Genomic DNA, 25341 nt, shown 5'->3' on the forward strand with positions numbered 1-25341 from the left:
TTAAAATGATAAAATTTTTCCATAGCCGTGGGAATCTTGCCTGTAAGCAAGGATAAACTGAACTGTAAACCATCCAAGGATCATGTGTAAGATGACCTGATTCTCCCCGATTCCCCCATTTCCAGACTTTTCATTAAACACCTTAGCCTAGGCAACAACGATGATTTATGTTCTGTAAGTTAGCTGCAGGAGGCACAAGCAGTGCTGTATATCTGCCTGATGTTTAGAGAAGATTTCCAACAATTTATCAAAGCTCTGCATATTTGCATAGCAGGCGGAGAGTATTAAGACCCAGCACTGTAGCTCAGAGAAAAGCCATGTTTGCACTAACACACACACATACACACACACACACACACACACACACACACACATACACACACAGTCTCTCATTATGAATGCTCCGATTTCAAGCATGAAAGCCCCTCTGCTCTGCAGTCTACAGACAGCGCTCAGAGTCCCGGCTTCCAGGACATTTACATAATAAAAACAAACGAGGCTAAACAATTTACCATTAGAACCAAGACCAGGATTGTTTGGACTGTCAGGCTGAAGGGAGAGATATCCGATTTGTCTTTTGTGTTGATTAACTGAGGGTTGTGACAGTTGAATGTGTTGAGTCAAAAACTCTGAATAGCGTCTAATTGTTTGCATTAACCAAATGAAGGTTAGCATCCAGTTTGCCTGAATCACTTAATATACAAACTTAACGGAAACTCAAACTTTGTTTTTGTGGATAATTTAAGTTTTATTAAATGTTATACCAATAATTCATAAATTAATGAAAACTACTGCTAAAAATAGTTAGCAGGACTAATATAGTCGTATACTGTAGCATTTATATCTTTTTTCAGCTTTTCTGGCAAACAATGAGCCTTATAAAACAAGCAAAACAAACTGCGTAATTGTGAAAGTTTGCTAAAGAAAGGTTTTTACAAATTATTAACTAAACAACAGGGACATATAAATAAATAATAACGAAAACTGCCAATAAATAAAAAATGTTTAACTGTAAACTTACACAAATTTACGCATTAAATTGAATACGATATTTTGCGCAAACATGTTTTTATAAAGGATTAACTAAACTACAGGACTGCAATAACTATAGGTGATTAAATAAATAAAAACGATAATAGAAAAATCGCCAATAAATTATTACTTTACATTGTGTAACAATATTACACGAAAACTATTAATTTTAACTATAAACGCATTACATTGATTGTAATGACTGTTTTTAGGACTTAAACGTTAGCAAAACTACAGGACTCCAATAACTAATTGATCAATTAGGAAATAATGAAAACTGACAATAACTATTGGTAAATTTAACCCTTCTTACGCATTTATTTTATTTTAAAACATTTGCACAAACATGTTTTACGAATTATTAACTAACCTACAAGACTCCACTAACTAGGTATTGCATACAAATAAAAAAAAAGCAAACTGTCAATAAATGTCATTACTGATTCTTACACTAAATTATAAACCTATGCGTTAGTTTGTATATGACAGTTTGCGCAAACGTGTTTTAACAGATTATTAACTAAACCAGAGGAATACACTTACTAGGTGATAAAAATGGAAAATTTCTATGCATAAACTCTAAACTTACAAAGTAATTTTAAAGTGATAGTTTGCATAAACAATTTGTTTTCCAATTTTGCACATTGTACAAGAAAATGCTGGCAATAAAATTAGCCATTTTAAACAATTAATCATTTAAACAAAAAGTGCATTCCAAATCGCGTACGCATGCACTATTCTATGACGTTTCATACTATAAATAGTGTGAGTAGAGCGTTCACACTGAAAATTCCAAAAAGAAAAAGTGCACTTTAAAAACCCAGATGATGCACTTAAAGGTACAGGTTGTAGGACCTGCCACGAGAGGGCGCACTATCAAAACAATAAAAATCATGTGGTTTGATGATGCTAAGAAGGAGCGTGGAATGATGGGATTTGTTGTCTTCTATCCAACTGCTGACGGCCATCAATCAGACGGAAAGATAAATCATGGATTTAACGCGGGTTCAACGATTTGCGCGAGTAGATTACATACAAAGTAAATGCAAAGACGCGATCAGACGATGGATCAGACGTGTCCTCGCGCGGGTCTAGAGACGCGATGCCCTGAGTTTGGCATATATGCCCCATAATACTAATCTTGTTGATCGTTATAATAGCATACGTTTTCTGTGAAGATATGAATCAAAACAACTCACCTGTCGAGTAAAACAAGCGAGATCGCCATCTCTTTCTAGTTGAAGTTTGTCGCGAAGCTACTTCTGCATTTGTCCACGACACTGTTGTCATGTGGTTTTTACGTCAGGAAAGGCGGGTAACAAAGGGTCACTAACGTCATTGACGGGCAACTGTTTAAAATGGGAATTTTCTCATGATTTACAAGTAGTTGAAAACATTAAAGATATTGTTAGTAATCAGCTGGACAAAATATATAACACTAGCCTAGTGGTTTTTTGGATATTTTACTGCAAATATCATTTATGTAACGTGCGGGGGGGGGGGGGGGGGGGGGGGCTATCAGACGCGGATTATAAATGACAAAATAACCTTATAATTCCTACACCAAATTGAGTAAATAGTGCATAAGTACATAGTGTATGAGTGCAGAGTATATAGTGCATCATTTGGGATGCAACATCTAAACAGACAGCTTTTAGCAAACTTCTAAAACTCCTTCACTGAAACAGTGTTAAACTTTTAAAAATTTAACAAGCTAGCATGTTTGCATACTGAATTGTGATTGTACCTTACTTTCTTCCAATTGGTTACATGCTGAATTTTGATTAGGCTATTCTAGCTTACATCTACTGAATTTTGACCTAAACTGTGATTAGTCTATCACATTTCACCTTGCAAGCACAGCCAAAAAAAAAAGAAGCAAGACTCTTTCTTTAACACTCAAATCTTTATGTAGAACATGAGAACTCCACATCAAAGTGCAAACGACGCACATGATGAATCGAAAGTGAACTGGACAGCCCTAGATTTGGAAATTCTGACATTGTGAAATGAGATGGTATGATCTGAGAAAGGAAATGCGTGGTCACAGCTTATTCCAATGGAAAATGGTGCTGGGTTCACTGTGAATTCAATCAGTTGTGCCACCGTAATGCACCACACTGTGCCAACCGCAAAGCTGAAAGCAATTTCCCCTAGTTCACATGCCCGCAGTTTCTCAAACTGAAAAGTGTGTGAAAAAAGTGTTGAACGTGTAATTTCGTCAGAGGTGTGTGGTCACATGATATTAAACCTCAACTTGCCATTGAGAGTGTGCATCTACTGTGTAGTGCTAAAATACGTCCAGCCTTTGTGTGCTGAAAATGCATCATTGGGCAGATCAAAATCTAGAATAATGTGGTCTTTGTATGCAAATATTTAAATTATCCAACTGCACACAACAGGACAGAAGTTGTAATAGATAAGTGATATATTAAACAAATAATTTTTGCAAGAAACACATAAGCAAACAAAAATACAATATGGAAGTCAAACAAACAAGTTTTAGCATCACATCATTTTGCTTCCTAGCAGCACTGGGGGAAACATTCATGTGGTTTATCTTCACAATAGGCTGAAAATGGTTACCACTAAGGCCAAGAAACCCATTGTGAGGTTGAGCTGTATGAGAGATTGGAGAGGATGAAAGTTTGTGAAAACAAACAGATGTATGTCTAATGTAAATATTTTTATGCATGGACTATAAATGTACATAAGTTCAATGCAATAGTTTACTCAAACTGCAAATGTTTTGTGAACTATTAACAACATTTTAGAATGCAAATAGCAATTAAATTGAAAACGATTTATAGTCAAAACATCAGGAAACTAATGTAAATTGAAAATCTGATTGTAAACTGAAATCTGAAAATGAAATTGTTTTTACACTGACATCATTTTGACTTGGTATGTAATCGTTTATGCATTTTCATGAATAATGAACCAGAATTTAGTGCTGCAAATACTAAACCACTGAAAATTTATGTAAATATTGATTATTTTTACACTTACATTGTAACAAATATATTTGAAACGTTTTTTGCACAAAATTTGGGGTATAATTAAATTTTTAGATTTTCAACATTCAATTTTACACATTGTTTAGGTAAAACAAACACTTAAAGGTAAACAAACTATAAACTTAAATTGAATTAAATTTTACACAAACTTGTTTTTTCTAATTAAAATATTAGGACAGCAAATACTGCACAATAAAATCTATAAAAATAAATATATTTTAAAAAATAGTGTGTAAATGTAAGCTTTCGATTTTATTGGATTCTTTTTTCAATTAATCATTTAAAAAATAAAGAAATTAATGAATTGACTATTACTTGACTAATTGATTTAAATAGTTATTAGCAGTATTACAGATTTTACTGTAGGAGTGTTCAGCATTCAAACATATCACAAATCTAGCAATTGTGTTATCGTCGTATATCCATACTGAATTGTGACTGCTTCTTTCCAGAGATATTTAAGAGATCAGAATTTGTGATAACGAGCACAGTTTCACGTATATTGACAAAAAGTTCAAAACTCACGGTGTTGAGTCCAGGCTGATGCTGTTGGCCTGCGTGGAGGATGCAGACTTGTGATTGGTGAACGTCTGGCATGGCGAGTCATCTATCACATGATCAACTAGGTGACCAATGGAGTACGGCCTGACCCGCGCCCCGTCTGTGGTAAACACCGAGTTACTGATGAGGAAAGAAAGAAATTAAAACCATAAATGGAGCGCTAACCCAATGACTGCATGAACGTGCATACGTGGGTAAGTTTGTGTGTTAACTCACTGATCGGGCGAGTCTGGTGGAGAACGGTTCGGCAGACTCTGAGTCTCCAGTCGGTCGTCTGAGAGGGAATTCCTGCTGACGGTCTCCCAGTCCAAGCCGCTCATCAGTCTCCTGACCAGAGGCTTGCTCGGCGACCTGGAAACACATTAGATTCAGACCAGATCCACCCATTTTAAAAAATCTGATTCGGTACCACTGTGGCATTTATGTAAACCAACATGACACATTTGGCATTACAGAACAATTAGTATTAAAACTGGTAATCTTTATGAACTTTAGTTGTTTTCAACGAAAACATCGGAGAAAGTGACCACTACGTATACACTAGTTTACAAACAACTGTTATTTCTGATTATCTTCGGGTTGTACACATGGCACTCTTTTCAAAAGTCTTAGTTATCGTGCAGTTTAGGAATATTGCAAAAAACATCAACAATTTCAGTATAAACATTATTTACAATATGTAAACGAACAAGGTATATTTTACATATTCCGATAGTCAGTTTGCGATAAGAAAACCCTAGTTTACAAACAAACAATGCATTTGCTGTTACGGTATTTATAACTACTTAAATGTTTTAAAGTACCCTGTAACAATTCTAAATCAAATTTGATTTCCGTAAATTTTGTGATATTTTATAAAATAAACCAACCGAGCACATCTTACAATAACAATACACACCCCCTCAAAAAAGCTAGCATTACATCAAACACAAGTTTACAAAAAAAAAAAACAGTTTTTTCTGTTACAATGTTTGTTCACATGCTACATCTAAAAACTATAAATAAAATATCAAAACGATTTTGTCATATACGCACATTAGTATAGAAAGAAATTGCTCTTTTCTGCTACCTTAAGTCAATCTTTAAGTAACCATATTAGATTATTGTAGTTACACTACACAAACACTAGTTTATATTTCATTTACGTTGCTCGTACATAAGCAACTTCTAAACACTTTGAATAAATTGCCAAGAAAAATTCCACAAAATTGAAGAAAGGAATTGTACTGAATTTTTAAAGAAAATAAAAAGACATTTTAACCAATTTCAATTCATTTTACCAATTTTAACTCGATTCATATTTTGGCACATTTTACACCATGTTTTTTGTTTTTGTTTTATACTGTCAAACCAACAAACTAATACACTTTTTTGCTACTAAGTTTAAAAAACTTGAACATCTAACAGAGTGCCGTGAAACATTCCTCAAAGGTAAAGAAAGACACCTTACTGTATTTCTTAAACTTCATAAATACTATGAAAAACATTTGCATTTCAACTCATTCCGCAATATTTCTTAGCATTTACATAAACCAACATGAAACATTTTACACATTACAATACACACCCCCACCCCCCCCCCCCCCAAAAATTGAAAAACATCAGTAGCATTACACCAATATAGTTTACAAACACTGTTACGTTGTTCCTAAACATACTACTCCTAAAAACCATAAATATCAGATTTTTAAAGACTTTTTTGTAAAAAAAAAGCATCCCAACACTAGTTTATGGAGAAATTGCGCTTTAAATAACTAGATTATTGTAGTTGCAATACACAAACACTAGTTTACAAACAAATGCTCTTTGCTTTTACGATGTTCGGTGCTCCTGAAATCTTTGAATAAATTGCCCAGAAACATTCTTCAAAAGTAAAGAAGAAATCTTACTGAATTTGATACCAATATTTAGAAATAATGCACTAATTTTAACTCAATCTTTGATTTTTTTTTATTATTTTATTAACATAAACCAACACGTCACATTTCATACAATGTATTTTGTTTTATACTGTCAAAAGAAACATATTTTCCTGCTATATTTGTACACAACACGTCTAAAAACCCTGAATGTTTTCTTACAAAGTATATCAAACATTCCTTAAAAATTGAAGAAATACATTTTACTGGATTTTGTACAGTTTTGAAATACTATGAAAAACTCATTCTATGATTTTTCTTAGAATATACATGAACCAACATGTAAATAGTATTTTTCTTCAATGAAAATATCAGAAAAAAAAGTGACAAGCGACACACCAACACTAGTTTAGTTTTACTAGTTTACGCTGCACCTAAAAATCACAAATATCTACTTTGAAATTATCTTCAAAAGCATTGTGTGAAAATTTACTCTATTATCTTACACTTCACAGAGAAAAGGTTGGCGTAGTCGAAAAGAAATACCTCGCAGAAGTATGATGAACCATAAACTGTAGTTTAAGTTTCAGCTTCAGCATCTTCGAAACAAATGTCTGAGTGTGTTTTCACAAACATGTGCACGCCCTTCACAGCCGTGTGCTACACAGCCCTGCTTACACTTCCTGTGTTTGGGTGTCGTTCTGAGAACATCTGACCACACACTGACACACACACACACACACACACACACACACACACACACAGACACTTAACACCACGGGGATTGAGATGGGCGGGAGCCCTCCCATAATGCAACACACCCAAACACACACACACAGATCAGCACATACTGTCAAATCCAGTAAATATAACCACAATAAATCTCCACATCATTGTTTATAGTGTGGTGAACCAGGGTTATTATAGTTAACTAGAACCAAAACCATAAAAATATATTTTTGTTACTTGAGATAAAACCTCATACCTATATATATATATATATATATATATATATATATATATATATATATATATATATATATATATATATATATATATATAAACTGCTAAAACTACTTTAATATAAAAAGAAAACGGAAATGATAAAAAAATATTAAAAACTATAAGATACAAAAAAATACTAAAATATAACTACACAAACAAACAAAACACGAACACATAAAAAGTATTACTACCACATTTTTAATTCACAGAGTTCCCCTGCTTATTGGTTATTAAAAAATGAGTTACCTTGCAAAAACTCTGTTCTTGTTGCCTCTTTCCTTTCCGTACTGTACAGACTGCGCCTCTGTCCGCCCGCTGCAAAGAAGCCAGAACACAGTGTCACTGCCGGCTCTTAAAACTCAATTTGTGCAAGAATCAGGAGAAATAGCTTTACGAGAGATGATATTTTTCAGCTTTTCAATTCAATACACTATGATATTCTGATATGTATGCATTTGCAGTTTCAAACCGTTTTATTCAGGCAAAAAGGGTAACATACTGAACATACTTTACTTAACACTTACTTTACATACTTAATTTGCTTCACTAACTTTACTTACTTTGAATTACTATACTTAAAAGTTATTTTTGCTAAATTTAAAAGTTCTTTAGCACTTACTTTGCTTACATTCTTTACTTGACATACTTGACTCACTTTACATAACTTATTTTACTTGACATACTTTACACACTTGAATTACATAACGGTTCATTATCGAAGGCGATTCATCTGCGATAATGAGCGCGATATTGCATAGCTTGTCAGCGATCTACGGCTCTGTCTATTAAATGCCACTCCAATTATAAGCAGGTGATGGCGATTTTAGCAGTGATCATGGAAGCAGCTTTACTGATTAGATGCACATGATCATACCGTTAGATAAATCGCCCAGCCCTACTTAACATAGCTTTACTTAAATTACTTTGCTAACTAAATTACTATACATACTTTACTAACTTTACTTACTCCAAAAATCCTTTGCCTAATTTGGTGTTTTCAGGCAAATATGTATACAAATTGCTTGTATTATGCTCATTATGCAATTTTATCACCAAATCTTGAATTCAATTGTTTTGTCAACTTATTCTCGTGATGAACTTTTTAGTTTTTAACCAACTCGCTGAATTAGTATTTGCATGTTCCCAAGCTTGCAAATTGCAAAACAACCAGCATTAACATTAAGAAAATAATTTTCCATTGGTTTTCTAGCATAAAATCTTCAGGTGGAACCTCTAAACTGGAGTTTCAAAATGCCATGGCCTGTTCCTATATCCACTACATCCATACAAACACAAGATTTCTCACCAGTAGCGAAACTTGGATCCGAGGGTGAAGTACTGGAGAAAGAGGTTTCTCTCTGGAGGAACGGGTCGCTCCAGTCTGAAGAACGTGTGATGCTCCACGCAGGCCTTCCATAAGTTCTTACAAGCTCTGTAGTTCATCATATTGAAACCCAACAAAGACTCTCTGTTCTCAGTCTATGAAACACAACAAGAAAATAATTAGATATAATAATCAACTAAAGACATATTAAAATGGCAAACAACAGATACGTAATTTCGTACATACCAGTTCTTTTCTTAGCTGTATAAAAAACTGTTTGGATTTAAAAGATATTTTTACAATTTTCAACCTGAAACACATAAAAAAAGAGAGGTAAGAGGAGATGAAAGATCAAACAAATGTAAATTTTCATCCTCTACCTATAAGTTGTGTTAATGTCAACAAAAATTCCCCATTTCAATCGGATCTAAAGAGGAATTCAGAGCTCAAAACGACACTCACCATGGAAAGTGGTTGACTCGTACCCTGTCCTTATAGATGGAGATGCCGGCAGACAAAACTCCAATGTAAATCTCTGTGTTACAGTGGTCCTGAAATCATCAAGAGTTGGAAACCATAAGGATGCAGTTTGCACTGTAACATCAAAATTTTGAACGGTGCTTAAACTTTTGGAGGGATGCTTATACTGGTAACCATTTTTATCTGCCAATGATGTTAGATAGACTGAACAGTTAAAACAAACAACAGACCAAAAGAATGACAAAACAATACACAACAAATGATACCTAGAACAACATAATAGTGATGCAAGAAAATACTGCTACTGCTTTCTACTTCAAATTTTCGCATTTAAGAAATTTTCCATTCAACAACTAGAAGTAGAATCAATTACATTACTAAAAAAATTATATTGAAACTGCCTTATGTGCAAATACATTTTTTATAAATTACTGTTTTTGTCTAAATTTTGATTAACAAATACATTTGACTAATGACTTAATTATTAAATAAACTATTTTTAGTAAAACTTTTAGTTTTATTTTGGTAAATTAATTTTGGTGCATCACTTAAATATATAGAATGACCCTGATTTAGTATATCAAAAAAAAAAATGTAAAAAAAAAAGTGTTAACATACCAAAAAAATCTGACTAAAAAAAACTAAAAACAAACACAAAACAACGAATGAATAAAACATTTAAAAAACACATGAAAAAAACTAGCAAAACAAAAAACAAATAAAACACTAAACACACACACACACAAACCCACTAAAAAACAAACAGAACAAAAATAAGTAAAAAAACTAAACATTTAAAATAAAACAAAACACTACAAACAAACAAAAAAAACAATAAAAATAAATAAATAAAACAAAAATCACAAATAGAGCAAAACATGACAGAAAACAAGGGTGCATCCCTAGGTTTAGATGACAACAGACATAATTCAAGCCTCTAGTAATTGTTCACAGTACATATGAAAAAGGGGAGGGGCAGGTGGTGGGGTAAGATGGGCCGGTCACTCACCCGCGCATAGTGCAATTCCACGCCATACAGCTCCAGCGTCCACGCAGCATTCAAGTAGTTAAACTCAGACTGAGCTGGTGTGAGTCCACTGTATAAGAGACAGAGAGAGAGACTCAATCTCATAGATCCACAAACAATGAACCGCCTTGTTCCACAAATCTGTGTGTGTGTGTGTGTGTGTGTGTGTGTGTGTGCGCGCTCAGCTGTGACCCTTTGTTCCTCCGTCTCCACTGACACTCAGTTAAATATAAGAACCTTTAACACACTGGAGGATTTCATGGACATGTCTGGCGTCTCTTACTTGTGCTCTTGGTGAAGTTTGGCGACCTCTTTCTCAAAGTCCTGCGGCGGGTTGGGAATGAAGCTGTACTCGGAGAGGTAACCAGGCAAATGTTCGGAGTGACTGTAGTCCCCCAGCTCAGCTGAAACACAAAACAAGCCAAGAAACCATGTGTGCATGTACATCAGCGTGAGACACGGGGAACATTGTGTCCTTCACCCTTTCAAAGAGCCAGGCTTCCAGTTCCCTCTTGATTTAGATCAAGCCTGTCTACTGGAAACTCAACACAATATGTTCAAAGTTCAAAATATGTTCAAAGTTACCCAAACTTTTTTTTTAAAGAAAATTTACATTTTGGTGATACTGATCATTTAAAGTTGATCATTTCATTTATTTAAATTTCAAGTTGTTACATGAATGAATGAACCTAATAAAATTAACAATGATTTATAGAGTATTAATTATATATAAAAATATATTTGCCAAATATATTAAATATTAAAAATAATGTTGCATGTACATTTATATTAACATCATAATTTGAAGCATTATATTCATGTAATTTTAAGCATAACTTAATACAATGGTTTTTTTTTCCTGCAATTTTATTTGAATAATTATTTTACAATATTAAGATAATTGACATGCAACTTTATATTTTGTGTTAAAAAACAAAAACACACACACAAAAAAATTATAAAGTCACAATGAATTTTTTATTAACATTATAATTTGAAGCATCAAACTATTTTCTCAAAAAATTAAATGTTCTTGCATTCTTTTATTTTTTTTCTTTTGAAAAAATTGTTAAATGCTACAAATTATTATGTTGAGAAGAATCGATTTATCGACTTCATCTCAATATTATAATTTGAAGCACTAATTTAGATTTTTTTTTTCTAAAAGAATAAATGAATAATCCACGAAAATAGAGAACATTTATTATATCGTAAATTTCTGTTTTCTCCAAAATATTTAAATCACCAAAATAAGTGAGCACTGAAAAACCCATAGGACCACTAACTGTGCATAAATAACCTGGAATACCTTACCCTGAACAGCATAAGAAGCCAGAAGAACTGCAGTATTTTGTGGGCAAGGGAGTCTAGAAGAGAAATAGAAATTAAAGTGTTATATAAAAATGGCTTTTGGAGGAAAACTAAACACTTTTAAATGAATAATGTATGACTATATAAGATCACCTGCCACTCAGAATATCCTGCTTCAGCTGCAAAAAGTACAAATACCTGCAACAAATTAATGTCACAAAAAAAGATAATAAGCATCCAGTCTTGTTCTTTTTACTATTTACACAGATAAGTTAAGCTACACGATTATGTGAATACAATGCAGTACTGGGTAGTAACTGATTATATGTAATCTGGATCATTTAATCAGATTTTGAAACTCAGCATTTGTAATTATGTTTGTTTTTAAAATGATCATAATTAGATTACAGTTACATTATGATAATAACATTTTCACACAATGCATAATAGCTATTTAAATTAATTTGCAATCCATGAATCTGAATTTGGGGACAAAAGCACTGTTCAGTCAACTATAAGATGAATTACACAAATTACAAGACAAACCTAAACTGTACCTTGTGTACTCTTCCTGTAGTTTACTAGGGTCGCTCACGAAAAACTTCACTCTAAACCTTAGATTATGTGGAGACAGCCCTAAAAAAATAAAAATAATTATATTCAGAATATTATATTTCTGAAACTTCAGATGGAAAAAAACATTAAAATGTAAAAAAAAAAAAAAAAAAAATCACTTACTTTTGAGCTGTTTTCTAATAGGTTTGTTTGGGTCCAGCCACCTCTGAAACATACACGGTCATAACCGAAATTTAGACACTTTTTACTCATCATTTTCACGATGAACACACAAACTGCTAAAAAATATCAGCTCAGCAATGTGAAAGACACCAAAACTGATTGTAAATTCAAAATCTGAACAACATCAAATGCAAGGAATTAAACGTTCAACTTATTTTTATTCAGGCAGAAACAGACATCAGCGTTTCAATGTGTGACCTGAGAATGAACTTTCCTTTTTGTTACAGACACAGCTTGCGCAGAAACCAAAATAACTGCTAAACTGCTGCAGATTTGCTATAAATAATGAACAAGGCTCATGGGATAATATTTTTGCAACTTCTTATTGCTCTTATCCAAAAAGATAATGGTTTTCAGGTTGACATGTTGAGCTGCTTGAGGGTTTACAAGTGATCTTTTGCAGACGGCGACAGCAGAGTAACAGGTGACGACTACCTGGCTGTAAGAGGAGTCGTCTGCTAGTTGAAGGCCAAAGTAGTCTCGCTCCGTTAGCTCCAAGTGTTTATAGACTATGTCCAACAAGATCTGCCCCTGGTCTTGCTTCTACAAGAGACAGAAAGGGTTAAAAACCAGTTCTACATAAAAACTAAAGAAAACATACTTAAAAAGCAAAAAGCCCTGTTCACATTAAGAACGATAACTATAAAGAAAACGATAAAGATACCGATATTAGCGTCCACACTAGCGAACGATATTGTGTGTTTATTCATGTGCATTTGCCGCTTTAAATTCTCGAGCTCGTTATAGCAGGATGGATTCTGATTGGCTGTCAATGTTTGCATCGTTCATCAGCTGGAAGAAATTATTCTGAAAATGATTCAAATGATATCGTTTCTCTGTGACTTAACCGTTATAGTTGTAGTGTGGATCGAGACCGATTTTTAGAACTATATCTTTAGGCCATCCTTTAAAAAAATTTTGGTTTGCAGTAACAGTAAAACATTTTTAAAAAAGGGTCGGAAGTTGGCCTATTTTTTTTTTTTCCAAGTTTCAATGTAAAAAATAAAAAAGTAACATTTTGGTGATGGCGATTACGTAGGTATGAATTTAAACAAATTAGCATATCGTGACATCACTGACTGGGTCTTCAACCCGTGCCTTCGGGTGCATCATTGCAAACTCATTTTGATGCATTTTGAATGTGAGATGAAGCGAACGCACAGGCCATAGTGTGACATACGTGTCAACATAGATGACGTCACGTGTGTTTGTTTTTTTTTTTTAAAGAAAGAACGAGTCTTCGTTTGTAAGTAGGCCTAGGCAATATATATATTTACAATACTTAAATATAATTAATATTATTTTATTGCTTTTGTATTAGCTGTTTGAAGAGTAAAAAAAAAAAAAGGTGGATCTTAGTGCAAATGTACAACCGGCAAGTCGGTCAGACTAAAAGCAAAGAATAAAATAAAAATTGGGTCTGTCGGGTTGTCGGGTTACGGCAAACACGAATATTTTTAAGGATGGACTTATCGTTATCTTTATAGCTATCGTGCTTGGTGTGAAGGGGCCTTTAAAACATAAAAGCAAAAGAAAATCACAAAACTAAATACAAACTAATCGAAACCCAAAACTAAACCTAACATAAAAACCCAAAGCAAAACAGAACCAACCAAAGCAAATCAAACCAAAATAATCCAAACAAAACCCAAAGCAAAAAAACTAACCAAACAGAACAACCAAAAGTCAAAATCAAACCAGAAAAGAACTAAAGCAAAACAAATCAAACCCAAAACATACCAAAAAACAAAATCAAAAAGAAAAAAGAAAAGCAAAGCACAGAAAATAAAATAATATCTTGTTTAATAATACAATGACTTCAATGCTTTACATCATTGAAACAGCATGTTATTGTGTGCAAATACTGCATTAGCAAAACTTTAGATACTAATTTGATGCCGGTTTAATAGACAAAAGTTTCCAAGCTAGCTTCACCCTCCAGCCAAGCTGATCTGTGTAGCATGTACTGTATGATCACGACAGCCATGGCCTCAGGACACGCTTCTGTCCAACCCAGGAATGTGAAGCATCTGCCTGAAACAGCCACTGTGAGCTACACACGGAAAACCAACCCCAGACGCCTCATCGCATAACTCCAGCAAGCCTCTACTGTACCTCACAGACGGTTGGTCTCCTGTGGTGATTCTTACCGACCTGCCATTTAGCAGACATTTATTATCCGAACCGATTTATTCCACACCAACAGCAGTGCTGGAGCTCGGGAGTGAAACGCTAATACAGTAAAAGTGAGACATCAGTTACTTTGTAACTGGTTTTTGGGTCACCTCTACCTGGGATTGAACTCGCAACCTCTAAAAGATCATTATCCATCCAACTCTAAAACATATCCTCACTGTTTCTGAAAGAACAGTTCGCATTTACACACTTTTATGTTGTTTTATGTTATCTTCGGTGGAACACAGAGGAAGATACTTTGAGAAATGTTCAAGCTGCTCATATCTCAACAGGAAAAACAACTTAAATTTCAGTCTGTTCCTCAGGCAAAGCTTTTGCATGGCTTTAGATTTTGGGATTTGAGCTTGACACACATTGGTCAACATTATGGTGATATGAGAACGAGCAGCGGAGACATTCAGCAAAAGAAAACAATTCAATCTTGGAATAGAATGTAAATGATTTTAGTTTTTTCATTTTTGATTGCATACTGCATTTTAAACTACCCTTCTGAGGGAGAAACAATGTGCCTCAAGGAGATTTTACGTGGAACTCTTGTGGAGTACTCAAAAATGTCAAAATATGAATCTCAAATAAGTTCTTCAAAAGCTTTATGAAGAACATTTAAATCGGTTTAGATCTATTTCTAAAGGTTTTCAAGAATTTTAAAGCATTCCTTAAAGTCCTTCTGAACCCTTAAAAGAAGATTCCGTAGGACTCCTGAGAAAGAGGCTCTTCTCAGCATCCAAAGAGATCCTTAAAACAGAAGACTGTTGAGATATCTTTATTAACTTAACTCATTAAATCAAACTATTTAGAATTTCCGACTGAATTCAGAGCTTGGTTTTCTGCCCAAAGTGCAAAATAAAAACAATTGCAATCTTATCAAGTTAGTATTGGAGGACTGTTGAATTTAAGCAGATTTTTGCATTTTCTGAAGTGAATGTGAGTGGTGTTGACCTGCTGCCAAGATCCCAGAGCATCTTGCTTGCTATGCAGCCATTAAAGCATTCTGATTGGTTTTTAGCATCTTGCTGGAAGGGCTCTGAGTGGTTGTTAGATGGGCAGATGGTTTCTAATTGGCCCAAGTCCAAATAAATTCATCCCATGACCTTCACTGTTTTTTTTTTTATCCATCAGACGAAAATCTAAGCTCTGATCACTTGCAAAACACTCAATCCTTATGATTTTCAGATATGTTACACAAACAATATGGGAGTGTAATACTAAACAGAAATCTGCAATAAAATTGGACCTTCTTTAGGAAATCAACAAGACCTGAGGGTTGATTAGCTTTCTTAAAGGAAAAGAAAATTTCCCCACCGTCAGACCATCCAATAAAGATGACTTTGATTCTTCAAGGGAACAGATTTGGAGAAATTTAGCATCAGATTAGCATTACAATGGATCCTCTGCAGTGAATGGGTGCCATCAGAATAAAAACATCGCTATTATCCACAAGTAATCCACACCACTCCAGTCCATCAATGAACATCTTATGAAGCAAAAACATCTATGTTTGTGAAAAACTAATCCACCACTGAGACATTTTATAGATTCAAACAGTTTCTTCTGACTAAATTATGAGTCCTCTATCCATAACAATGCGTTCAAAATTCACTGACATATTTGTTTAGAATAGTTTAGGACTGTTTTCACTAGAAATGGTACTTGATCTGTGCATATTTCTCTCCTGATTCAGACAAGATAAAATTTTCACTGGAGGAAGCAATATTACGGATAATGGACTTGTATTTTTAGGATCCAATGATATCTGTGATGTGGAGAACATGGACGGAATCATGGAATCAGTCATCAAAATGGAATTTACTGTGTAACGCCAAATGCTTCGGAATTTGACAAATTTTGAATGAATTAATCCAAAGTAGGTCAGTACACTTAAATCTAAATGCAATACGGACTAGTGTCTGTGAATATTACGCCGCAAAAATACTATTTAACTATTAAACCTGTATGCGCTACTTAAATGAATGCTGCAGATGCATGATCAACTACACTGAAGTGTGTGTGAGTGTAAAGATAGTACTCATACTATTAATAAAATGTATTATTTTCTAAGAATACTTCCCAGAAAAATTATTTCCCAGAAAGATTTTAACGCACAGTATTTCAGATTTTTTTAAAGAATAATACAGTAAGACATATAAAATAAAGTAAGGTTTTTATATAAATAAAATTAATTTAAAGATGCTTTTGATTAATCAAATTTAATAAAACCATTAAAATGGAATCCAGAATACTAATGAAAAACAGAGTTTGTTAAAAAAACACTGAATTTGAAAAAAAAAAAAAAAAATTCATAGGGCCTTAAAAAAAAATTTTTTTTTAAACTTAATAAATTGCTGTTAATGATTTATGATTTAAATTAGGCTAATTAGGTATGCTTTTTGAATAATAAAAAATTAATTAACCACTAAAAAGTCTAGATAAATAAAAACGGAATCCAGCAAAAAAAAAAGTTTGAAAAAAATGTAATGAGGATTTGGGGAGAAAATAAAACTGATTTCATAGGGCACTATATTTTATCAGGAAACAATGGTGTAAAGTTAAAAATTAATAAAAAGCAGTTTATCCCAAAAAGGCAGGTTTTAACTTGGACTGGAGCTGTGTGGATTACTTGTGGTTTATTGTGATGTTTTCATCAGTTGTTTGGACTCAAATTTTGACGGCACCCATTCACTGCAAAGGATCCATTGCTAATCAAGTGACGTAGAAACAAACGCATCTACATGGAACTCATCTGCAATTCTTTTATAGAGGTTCAACCCACATGAATGAACGTGTGTATACTCACATTGACTCTGAAGGTCTGTACTGTGTTGTCCAGCAGTAAAACGTTACACACCACCTGCGCGTGCTGTCTCTCTCTGGCCTCCTCCAACGCTCCCACATCGTAAGATCTGCCAGCAGGCAACCGGAAGCGTGCGGTCATTACGGTCCCCACTCCTTCTGCAAAACACACAGAGGCTAAAGGTCACCAACAGGGTCACCTGGCCAGCACTGCACCACGGTAAACATTATTAAGCAGTGTGAAACACATACACACACTAGCCCTTGCGATCCTTTGGCAAACATCATTCACAAACATTCGCCTGTACTACGCCTTAAAGTTCCTGTATACAACTATAAAGCAAGCAGGGAAACTGTTTTGTAGATTTTAGCTTTCAGCTACTAGAAGAAACAAGTAAGAATCGAAACATGGCATTTTGAAAATAGTCTTTCAATTGAAGAATCCCATAAACGAACCAGAGTTCAGGGTTGGTGTTGGTGTCCTTACAACTCGTGAAAGGAAATTGGTTAATACATTTACTAAACTATTTCAGCTTCTAAAACTGCTGACATTCATCCTGTAATATTGAACTCGGTCATTCAAGGTTTTAGTGATACTAAACACTCTTCTCAAAGCAAACAAGGTGTTTTCCGGCCAGCTCGCAGATTTCTCAAGACAATCAGTCCACTGACTGGTCCCTCAAAAGACACCTTGTTAAAAACCGTTTTATATTAGAAAAGATTGAGCAATTCTAATCCGACACATCAAGACGGAAGAATTTCTACAAAGCAGAACACTATGAATCTCATTTTTGTGCTCCTAGCAAAAGGAGACGTAGCATTTTATAGCTAATATCTCCCAAAGCTCCCAAATTGAGTTTCTGACTGAATCTATCATCGCTGATAACAGAGGCACAACAAAAATGCACTTTAAATTAATAATGTTGAGGTATATATATAAAAAAAAAAGAAAATACCACAAAATATTTTCTATGCTAACAATGTTGACGCTAATAATGAACAGTGGTAAACTGAAGCTCTTTGCTAGCGGGTTAATTAACCCCAAACTCATCTTATACATATAAAATCAGATAAATTCACAACAGATGTAATATTATAATTTTCTTCTGCATATAATGTTGCGAACACACAAGTGAACTTAAGCTATATTACAGGCTAGTCAGAATATGCTATGAATGTTCACTTTCTGTAACAGTGCACGGAACATAAAATAAGCTATATTACTATTAAATGTTGAGACATGTCTAAATTACTATCAAATGTTTGAATATTTGGTTTAATTTTGAACTTCCTCATTGAGTTTATAAGGTGTTTTTTTTTTTTCGTATTATTATTATTTATTTTTTTTCAGTTTCCAGTTTTCTGTCAAATTATGTGCTTCAAAACTGTGTCAGCAAAATTAAGAGCATTAAGAGTTCAGTTACCCAGTTACCCAAATTTGACTTCCCGTTTTGGTTTCCAGCTGACATTAAAACACATTTTGGTGCATCGCTAAAAATGTACTAAAATTAATGAATATGACGTGCCAAAATACTGACAAAAACAAAGCCTAAAACTAAAAAACTTTGTAAAAATGTGACTCTGAATAGGACAATCTAGACACGTCAGCTTTATGCATTTCACTAGAGTTTATACTAAACTCACAGTAGTGTATCAGGCGGCCCATTATAAGACTTTATAGCATCCATTCCAAATTGGTTTAGTTCTAGACAGCCCACTCTGGACTCTTTAGAGCAGGACATCTACAGCCAAAGACTCTAGATTGGTTGGCGCAGAATCAAAGACCTGACAGTGAGTCTCCAAGATCTGAAAACTCTACCTCTGACTCGACACCACCCAATCTAGAGGCTTTGTTCCTTGTTATCCGATAGACCCCATTCAATCTCACGGCATTCTTGTGTTTGTAACCACAACCTGGGAGAAAACGACCATATCTGTCCACAGGTCAGCTCACGAGGAGCAGGTTACGAGCTTATGTGATGTCCCATACAGTCTCCTTCCAGGAACACTGGGTTAACACATCCGTTAATCACATTCACGTATACGTCAGGGGAGAGAGAGTTAGTACTTAAGGGTACTCACCCTTGTTTAAACCTGGAACACAAAACGAGATGGGCTACTTCAAAAAATAGTCAAAAAGTATTTACAATGGAAACCAATGGGGTCCAATACTCCATTGACTTCCATTGTAAGGAACGAAAACAAAACATTAAGACGTTTTTCAGAATATCTTCTTCCGTGTTTCACAGTCATACAGTGTTGGAACAAGATGAGGGTGAGTAAATGATTGTCATTTTGGGGGGTGAACGATAGTTTTTACAAGCGAATAAGACAACAATGTAGCTTTCTCTTCCACTTTGAAATGGCATTTGCATAATTTATCATTCACAGTTGCAGGCATATTGTTTTTTTAGTGGTTTCTAAAAATGGACACACACACACACGTTTCTTTACACATGTTCATGCTATACTAAACAAGCTCCCATAACACTAAAATGCAGCTGTGTAAACAACATGGGGTCAGAGTTCGTGACCCGTAGAAACAAACATGCGACCTTTCTGGCCGGCCACAGATGCTTATTCAAACTCCCGAACCAGAATAATTACACCCATTAATCTACGACACAATCAAATGCGTTTGAGCTTACTTTAACTTTTGACATCCGTTCGACTAAATTTACACCAGTGTACCTTAACAAAGCAAGTCTTTCGAAACAGAAGCATCACCGTTTAGGATCTCTTCAACACTAGCGTTGACGATGAAGAATGAAAAGATATGAAGTAGAAAGAAACCTCAAGGATTTTCAATTGTAAGATCTCAAAAACACAAATCAGAGCTAAAAATAACATTCATATCTTATACTTACATCAGCACAGCCTTATTTGTCCTGTGTGTCAATGCAGACAGGATAATCTCTTCATATAACTTGCTAAACTGTGATGTGTGTGTGTGTGTGTGTAGTGGAACATTTCTCTTCTGTAGAAGTTCCCCCGGATGTCATCGAACACCACAATCACTGAAACACTTACAATTTTCCACTGAGTGGGGTTCAGACCACCAACACCTCAGAAGATCTGAGACAGTGGGGTTACAGAATAAGTTTGTCCTCCACCCCCACAAAAACACTCTTCTGGTCAGCCCCCTAAACCAATATTTCCATCTTTCTTTCTAAGGTGAAACCATTATAACCTATAAGCATCGTGAGCTACAGAGATTCTCAACTAGTGCTCTGATGAACATCAACAGAAAATTCTAATGCTGAATTTGAGTAATAATGTGAATAATAATAGTGTTCCTGCAGCTCAAGTGGTAGAGCATTGAGCTAGCAAGCGCAAGGTTGGGGGTTCGATTCCCCGGGAACACATGATAGGTAAAAATTGATAGCCTGAATGCACTGTAAGTCGCTTTGGATAAAAGCATCTGCTAAATGCATACGTTTAATTACAATTTTATAATAATATATAAAATCATTTAAAAAAGAACTATGCTGTTGTGGTTAAAGTAATGCCGAAAGTGCCCAGAAGAGCAATCTCAAATGTGAAAAATGTCATTTCAATACCTAATATACGTATTTTACAGTCACTGCTAAACATATTCATCATAAACACAGCTAAAAACCTTCCTACCAATGGCTGTCCTTCACAAAACTTAACATCTGGCACAAGTTTTAGGTAGAATGCAAAATGCTTCAATACAAGTATTTTAGACAAATGTAATTCACGCAAAATTTCAAACCTTTAACCCACAGGGGAAAATCAAGCCATGGCAACACTTTAAAAGTAGCTAAATTCCATCGAGAAAAAAAAAAAGAAAAAAAAAAAAAGAAAAAAGCGGACTTGACAACCCTGCATCCAACACGAGCTCCAGGAGTCAAGCCGCCTTTCCACTGTCTCCGACGAACGACAAGCGACAGACCGGAAGTCATTCATTTCCAATGGAAAGTAATGCGGGAGCTGCGTGGAGTTCCGATCACATGCGTATGCGGAAATTTCGGATCCGATCTGAGCCTCGGATACGTTCAAATATTTGAACTTCTGCGACTAGACCGTATGCGAACGCCTGACCGGATGTGATGTATTCTAATAAAACTATCGGTGCGAGGTCAGAATTACCAATATTTTGTTAACATTAACATTATCCTTTAAACACAATTTCTGTAAAATGGTGGTTTATAATTCTTATGGCAGAAATAATTATTTAATAAATATTAAACCATTATTTACGTTGATTAGCCCCATAAAACCTACTGTTTTTATTTTGGGGGTCACCTGATTTGTGACGATGCATTCATAAATTAACTATGTTCATTAAAATTATAAATTTTACCATGGTGAATATGCCAAGGTAACGGTTGCTGCACGACCAGTCTGAAAGTTCTGCGCGACTGCCGCTAGAGGGAGAAATGCGACAAACGTGTCCGAATGTCGTGTGCAGTGGAAAGGCGGCTTCAGAGGAGAAATGACTGACAGACCATGCTGGAAGATTTGCTGCTCAACAGATCCTGAGCTCATTGACAAATATCTGATCTTCCTTTACACAGAGTGCGTATGATCCTGAAATTGAAAGTGAACAGCGAGTGCTCTTTCAAAAGAGATTATATCCTCTGCATATTAATGGCGGTCCCCCGATGTGCAAAAATGATATTCAATATTATTGAATATCAACAAGAAAGAATCATTGAATATAAACAAGAAAGAGTGTTTGCGGGAGTGGGCGGGACTACAAGAACGCAAAAAATGAATGGTGACTGTAGAAAGCAAAAGTCGAATGCCAGACATTTTGGGCAATTTAGAATTCCTGGCCCGGATGTATTTTTCAAGGTCCAAAAAGAGGACATGTCCGGGAAAAACAGGACGTATGGTCACCCTAGGTAACTATGTATGAATGCAAATTTGTCATTTTAACTGAACTTAGGACAGATGGTGCAAGATATTGTTGGTCATTCAGTGTTTTCTGTAAACAAAATAATAAAAATAAATAAATAAAGGAAGAAAAACTTATCAATAATACTGATAAGATAATAATAATAAAAAATTCTACTACTAATACGCAATAAGGATTGATGAGCTGCTGGGTTCATGAATATTAATGATATTGTCTGTGTTTGCTCGAACTGATTCGCTGAAATCAAAACAGGGACGATGATAGGTGAGTGCCAGCCAATGAGATTGCATTCTTAAAATCCTACAAGTCATTTTTCTTTTACATTTTATGCAAAGTGAAAATTTAGCTTGTAAACGTCTATTGCAAGTCTCACATTGAACGTCAATTTGCAGCCCGAAAGAGAACTTGGAAGATAATTTTGGACCTGACGAGTAAAATTGCATACATTCTTAAAATTTTACAAGAATATATATATATATATATATATATATATATATATATATATATATGATACCATTTTACAAGTAAAATTGCACGCTTATCTATAAAACTATAAAACGTATTTTTTACGATTGCATGCATACCTAAAATCTCAGTCCGGAAGAAAAACCAGTCATAAACCCAAGTTAAAAGATGAGAAGACAAAGATTCTAAAAGCCCAAAAGGCTGTCACTCATTCATTCATTCATTCATTCTTTCATTCATGTGACACATCATCCATCCAAGTTACCTATTTCACCTGAACCAAGCCAGCTTCATAAAAACATCCAACCCTACTGCAATAAAAACCACAGTGGTACGACACATCAGTTTTCTCATGAAAAAGGGCTTTGTGCATGAAACCACACATCCAGATCTGGCATTACAGTCTGTTGAAAAATGCGCACTTGCACACACGCTCACACACCAGGGGGACAGAACAGGAGATGATGTCACCGACTCAACCAGGGGAGATGCGTAGTGCCCAGAAAACAATCAGAACAAACCTTATGGTGATGCATTGCACTAATATAAGGTCCTCTCTGGATCCAATTGTATGCAAGCAGATTATTTGCATGCGAAGGATGAGATCTGAGGTTATGTAATAATGTGGCAGAGAAAATAAGGCACAATGGGGAGCTGCTGAGATCCACAGAAGTGACATAAACCTTAAATAAACACAAAAGGTCTAATGCATCTCACATGACAGCTGAAGGATCTCGAAAAGAGGCCATTGAGAGGGTTGCCAGGTATCAGAACAGAACGAAACACACTATGCATGCAATCCATGTTCTCCGGTTGCACAAATCACAGACATTGCATGTATTTTGGGCTTCATATGGATGGATTATCTTGACATGCGGCAGATATTAAACCATGGACGTTACATACAGTATATGTATTTGCATGGCATCCGAAGCAACCGGTCCCTAAAATCAGCGTGCAAGGTGAATGCACGCTTTATGCCTCTGTCTGTGCATCATGTCAGGGATCTGGAAGCTTGCATTGGCTGGTTTGGTTGCTATGCAATGGGATAAAAAAAGGAAGACAGGGCATGCATGCATGAATGGTGACACCGATACAGAAATACAACCATAAAGCATGCTTACCTTCATATACAGGTCTAGGAGAGTCCAGTGAATTGAAGATGATCTTGACTTATGATGAAAGGAGAATAGGAGGGGGGAAGAGGATAAAACGGCAGCTCATCTGCAGGAAAATAACCACATTGCTGTAACTTATATGTTCACATTACATTCAATGCAATGGGCCTCTGGGACAGTACAAAATAATAATTCCAAAACGGGATCGCAATCCTGGCTTCTTCTTGGTTGGGGTGCATTAAATAAAAGCCTCAAGACGCAATGGCATTCTTCTCTGTGGCTGCTGGCCGGGTTTAGCTCTATAATCCCGCATATGTCTCGGTATTGCTGCTACTGGCTGGCTGCTGCGGCTGCAACGTGCAGCATTAACATGGCGCAACCGCTCACGCCCCGCCCACATTCTCATAGGTCTGCCGTGGGGGCGTGGTCGAAAAGCCGGGGGGCGGGACCTGGAATGCACAGATAAGTACAGTTTTTATAGATAGATAGATAGATAGATATTGTGTAAATTTATAATTTTATTTTGTCAGATTACAATGTGTGATGGAATATCATAGACATCATATCCAACATATTTTACAAACAAGCCCTTACATTATTGCTTCTGGGGAAAGAGCTCGTGTGTGTGTTTGTAGCGCCATCTACTGGAGCTGATCTGAAGTTTATTGAAGTCTAATTTCCAAGGTGCGACCTGAATCTGCACCTCAAATACAATTACAACACATTAACACTTTATGGACGACAGCAGCTCTAGACAAACGGATCTACAAAGCTCTAGATCTGATGGAAGCAGCTCTAGGTGACGAATAGAACACTCGAGGGGCTTCGAGAGAACGTCTCTGTTACTAGGCAACCATTATGAAGTCACAGAGCGATTCTAGAACACATCAGCGCTACAAGATCTGTTTCCAGCATATTCTCCTGTAGTAAATTACATCATTTGTTTGTGTACCAATTAGCCGGAAACCAAAATGTCTCTTATCTTTAGCTGAAGGAGCGTGGGTTGTGAAACATGCATATTCATTTTCAGTCAAATTACAACATCTTTTTTTTTAATGGATGCATTTTGATGGATTTAAAACCCACGTCAGGTTTGAAATTCGATTTTTTTAAACCCAAAATATAAAATCATGACGGTTATAAAAAGTAGTAGGTTGGTTTTTTTTTGTTTATTTATTAATATTTTTTGGTAAACTCCTATCAACAAGCCTGAGTACAGATTGATTGACAGGTGTAGTTTTATTATATATTTTTTTAATTTTTTTTAGGTAATGTGCATTTTATTTATAATACATATTAATTTATATTTATAAATATTTATTTATCAACAAACCTGAACACAGATTGATTGACAAGTGTAGCGTTTTTTTTATTTATTTCTTTTATTACTTTTTTTTAAGTAATATGCATTTTATTTGTAATAAATATTGATTTATATTTATAAATATTTATTTATCAACAAGCCTGAACACA

The 25341-nt window shown here is 35.0% G+C and overlaps 1 protein-coding gene across 3 annotated transcripts in view; it reads right to left on the bottom strand.

Annotated features, from left to right (window-relative positions):
- The window catches only part of LOC127943069 (tyrosine-protein phosphatase non-receptor type 4), a 33508-nt gene extending 9268 nt beyond the window's left edge, over positions 1 to 24240 (bottom strand). Inside the window, exons 1-15 of one of the 3 annotated variants that reach the window (XM_052539203.1) lie at positions 23875 to 24240; positions 17405 to 17559; positions 12850 to 12957; positions 12355 to 12397; positions 12174 to 12252; positions 11770 to 11814; positions 11620 to 11672; positions 10589 to 10709; positions 10288 to 10375; positions 9261 to 9349; positions 9045 to 9108; positions 8781 to 8953; positions 7721 to 7789; positions 4827 to 4961; positions 4575 to 4730 (exon numbers count right to left, since the gene is read on the bottom strand). In XM_052539203.1, coding sequence (XP_052395163.1) covers positions 4575 to 4730; positions 4827 to 4961; positions 7721 to 7789; positions 8781 to 8953; positions 9045 to 9108; positions 9261 to 9349; positions 10288 to 10375; positions 10589 to 10709; positions 11620 to 11672; positions 11770 to 11814; positions 12174 to 12252; positions 12355 to 12397; positions 12850 to 12957; positions 17405 to 17542 — 1361 coding nt within the window. In that variant the 5' untranslated portion in view covers positions 17543 to 17559; positions 23875 to 24240. Of the gene's footprint in view, positions 1 to 4574; positions 4731 to 4826; positions 4962 to 7720; positions 7790 to 8780; positions 8954 to 9044; positions 9109 to 9260; positions 9350 to 10287; positions 10376 to 10588; positions 10710 to 11619; positions 11673 to 11769; positions 11815 to 12173; positions 12253 to 12354; positions 12398 to 12846; positions 12958 to 17404; positions 17560 to 20267; positions 20348 to 23874 lie in introns of those variants that run through there. The other 2 variants (XM_052539201.1, XM_052539202.1) reach the window with 2 other exon arrangements.
- Between the last annotated feature and the right edge of the window lie 1101 nt (positions 24241 to 25341).

This window comes from Carassius gibelio, chromosome A22 (assembly GCF_023724105.1).
Source record: "Carassius gibelio isolate Cgi1373 ecotype wild population from Czech Republic chromosome A22, carGib1.2-hapl.c, whole genome shotgun sequence".
Classification (NCBI taxonomy): Eukaryota; Metazoa; Chordata; class Actinopteri; order Cypriniformes; family Cyprinidae; genus Carassius; species Carassius gibelio.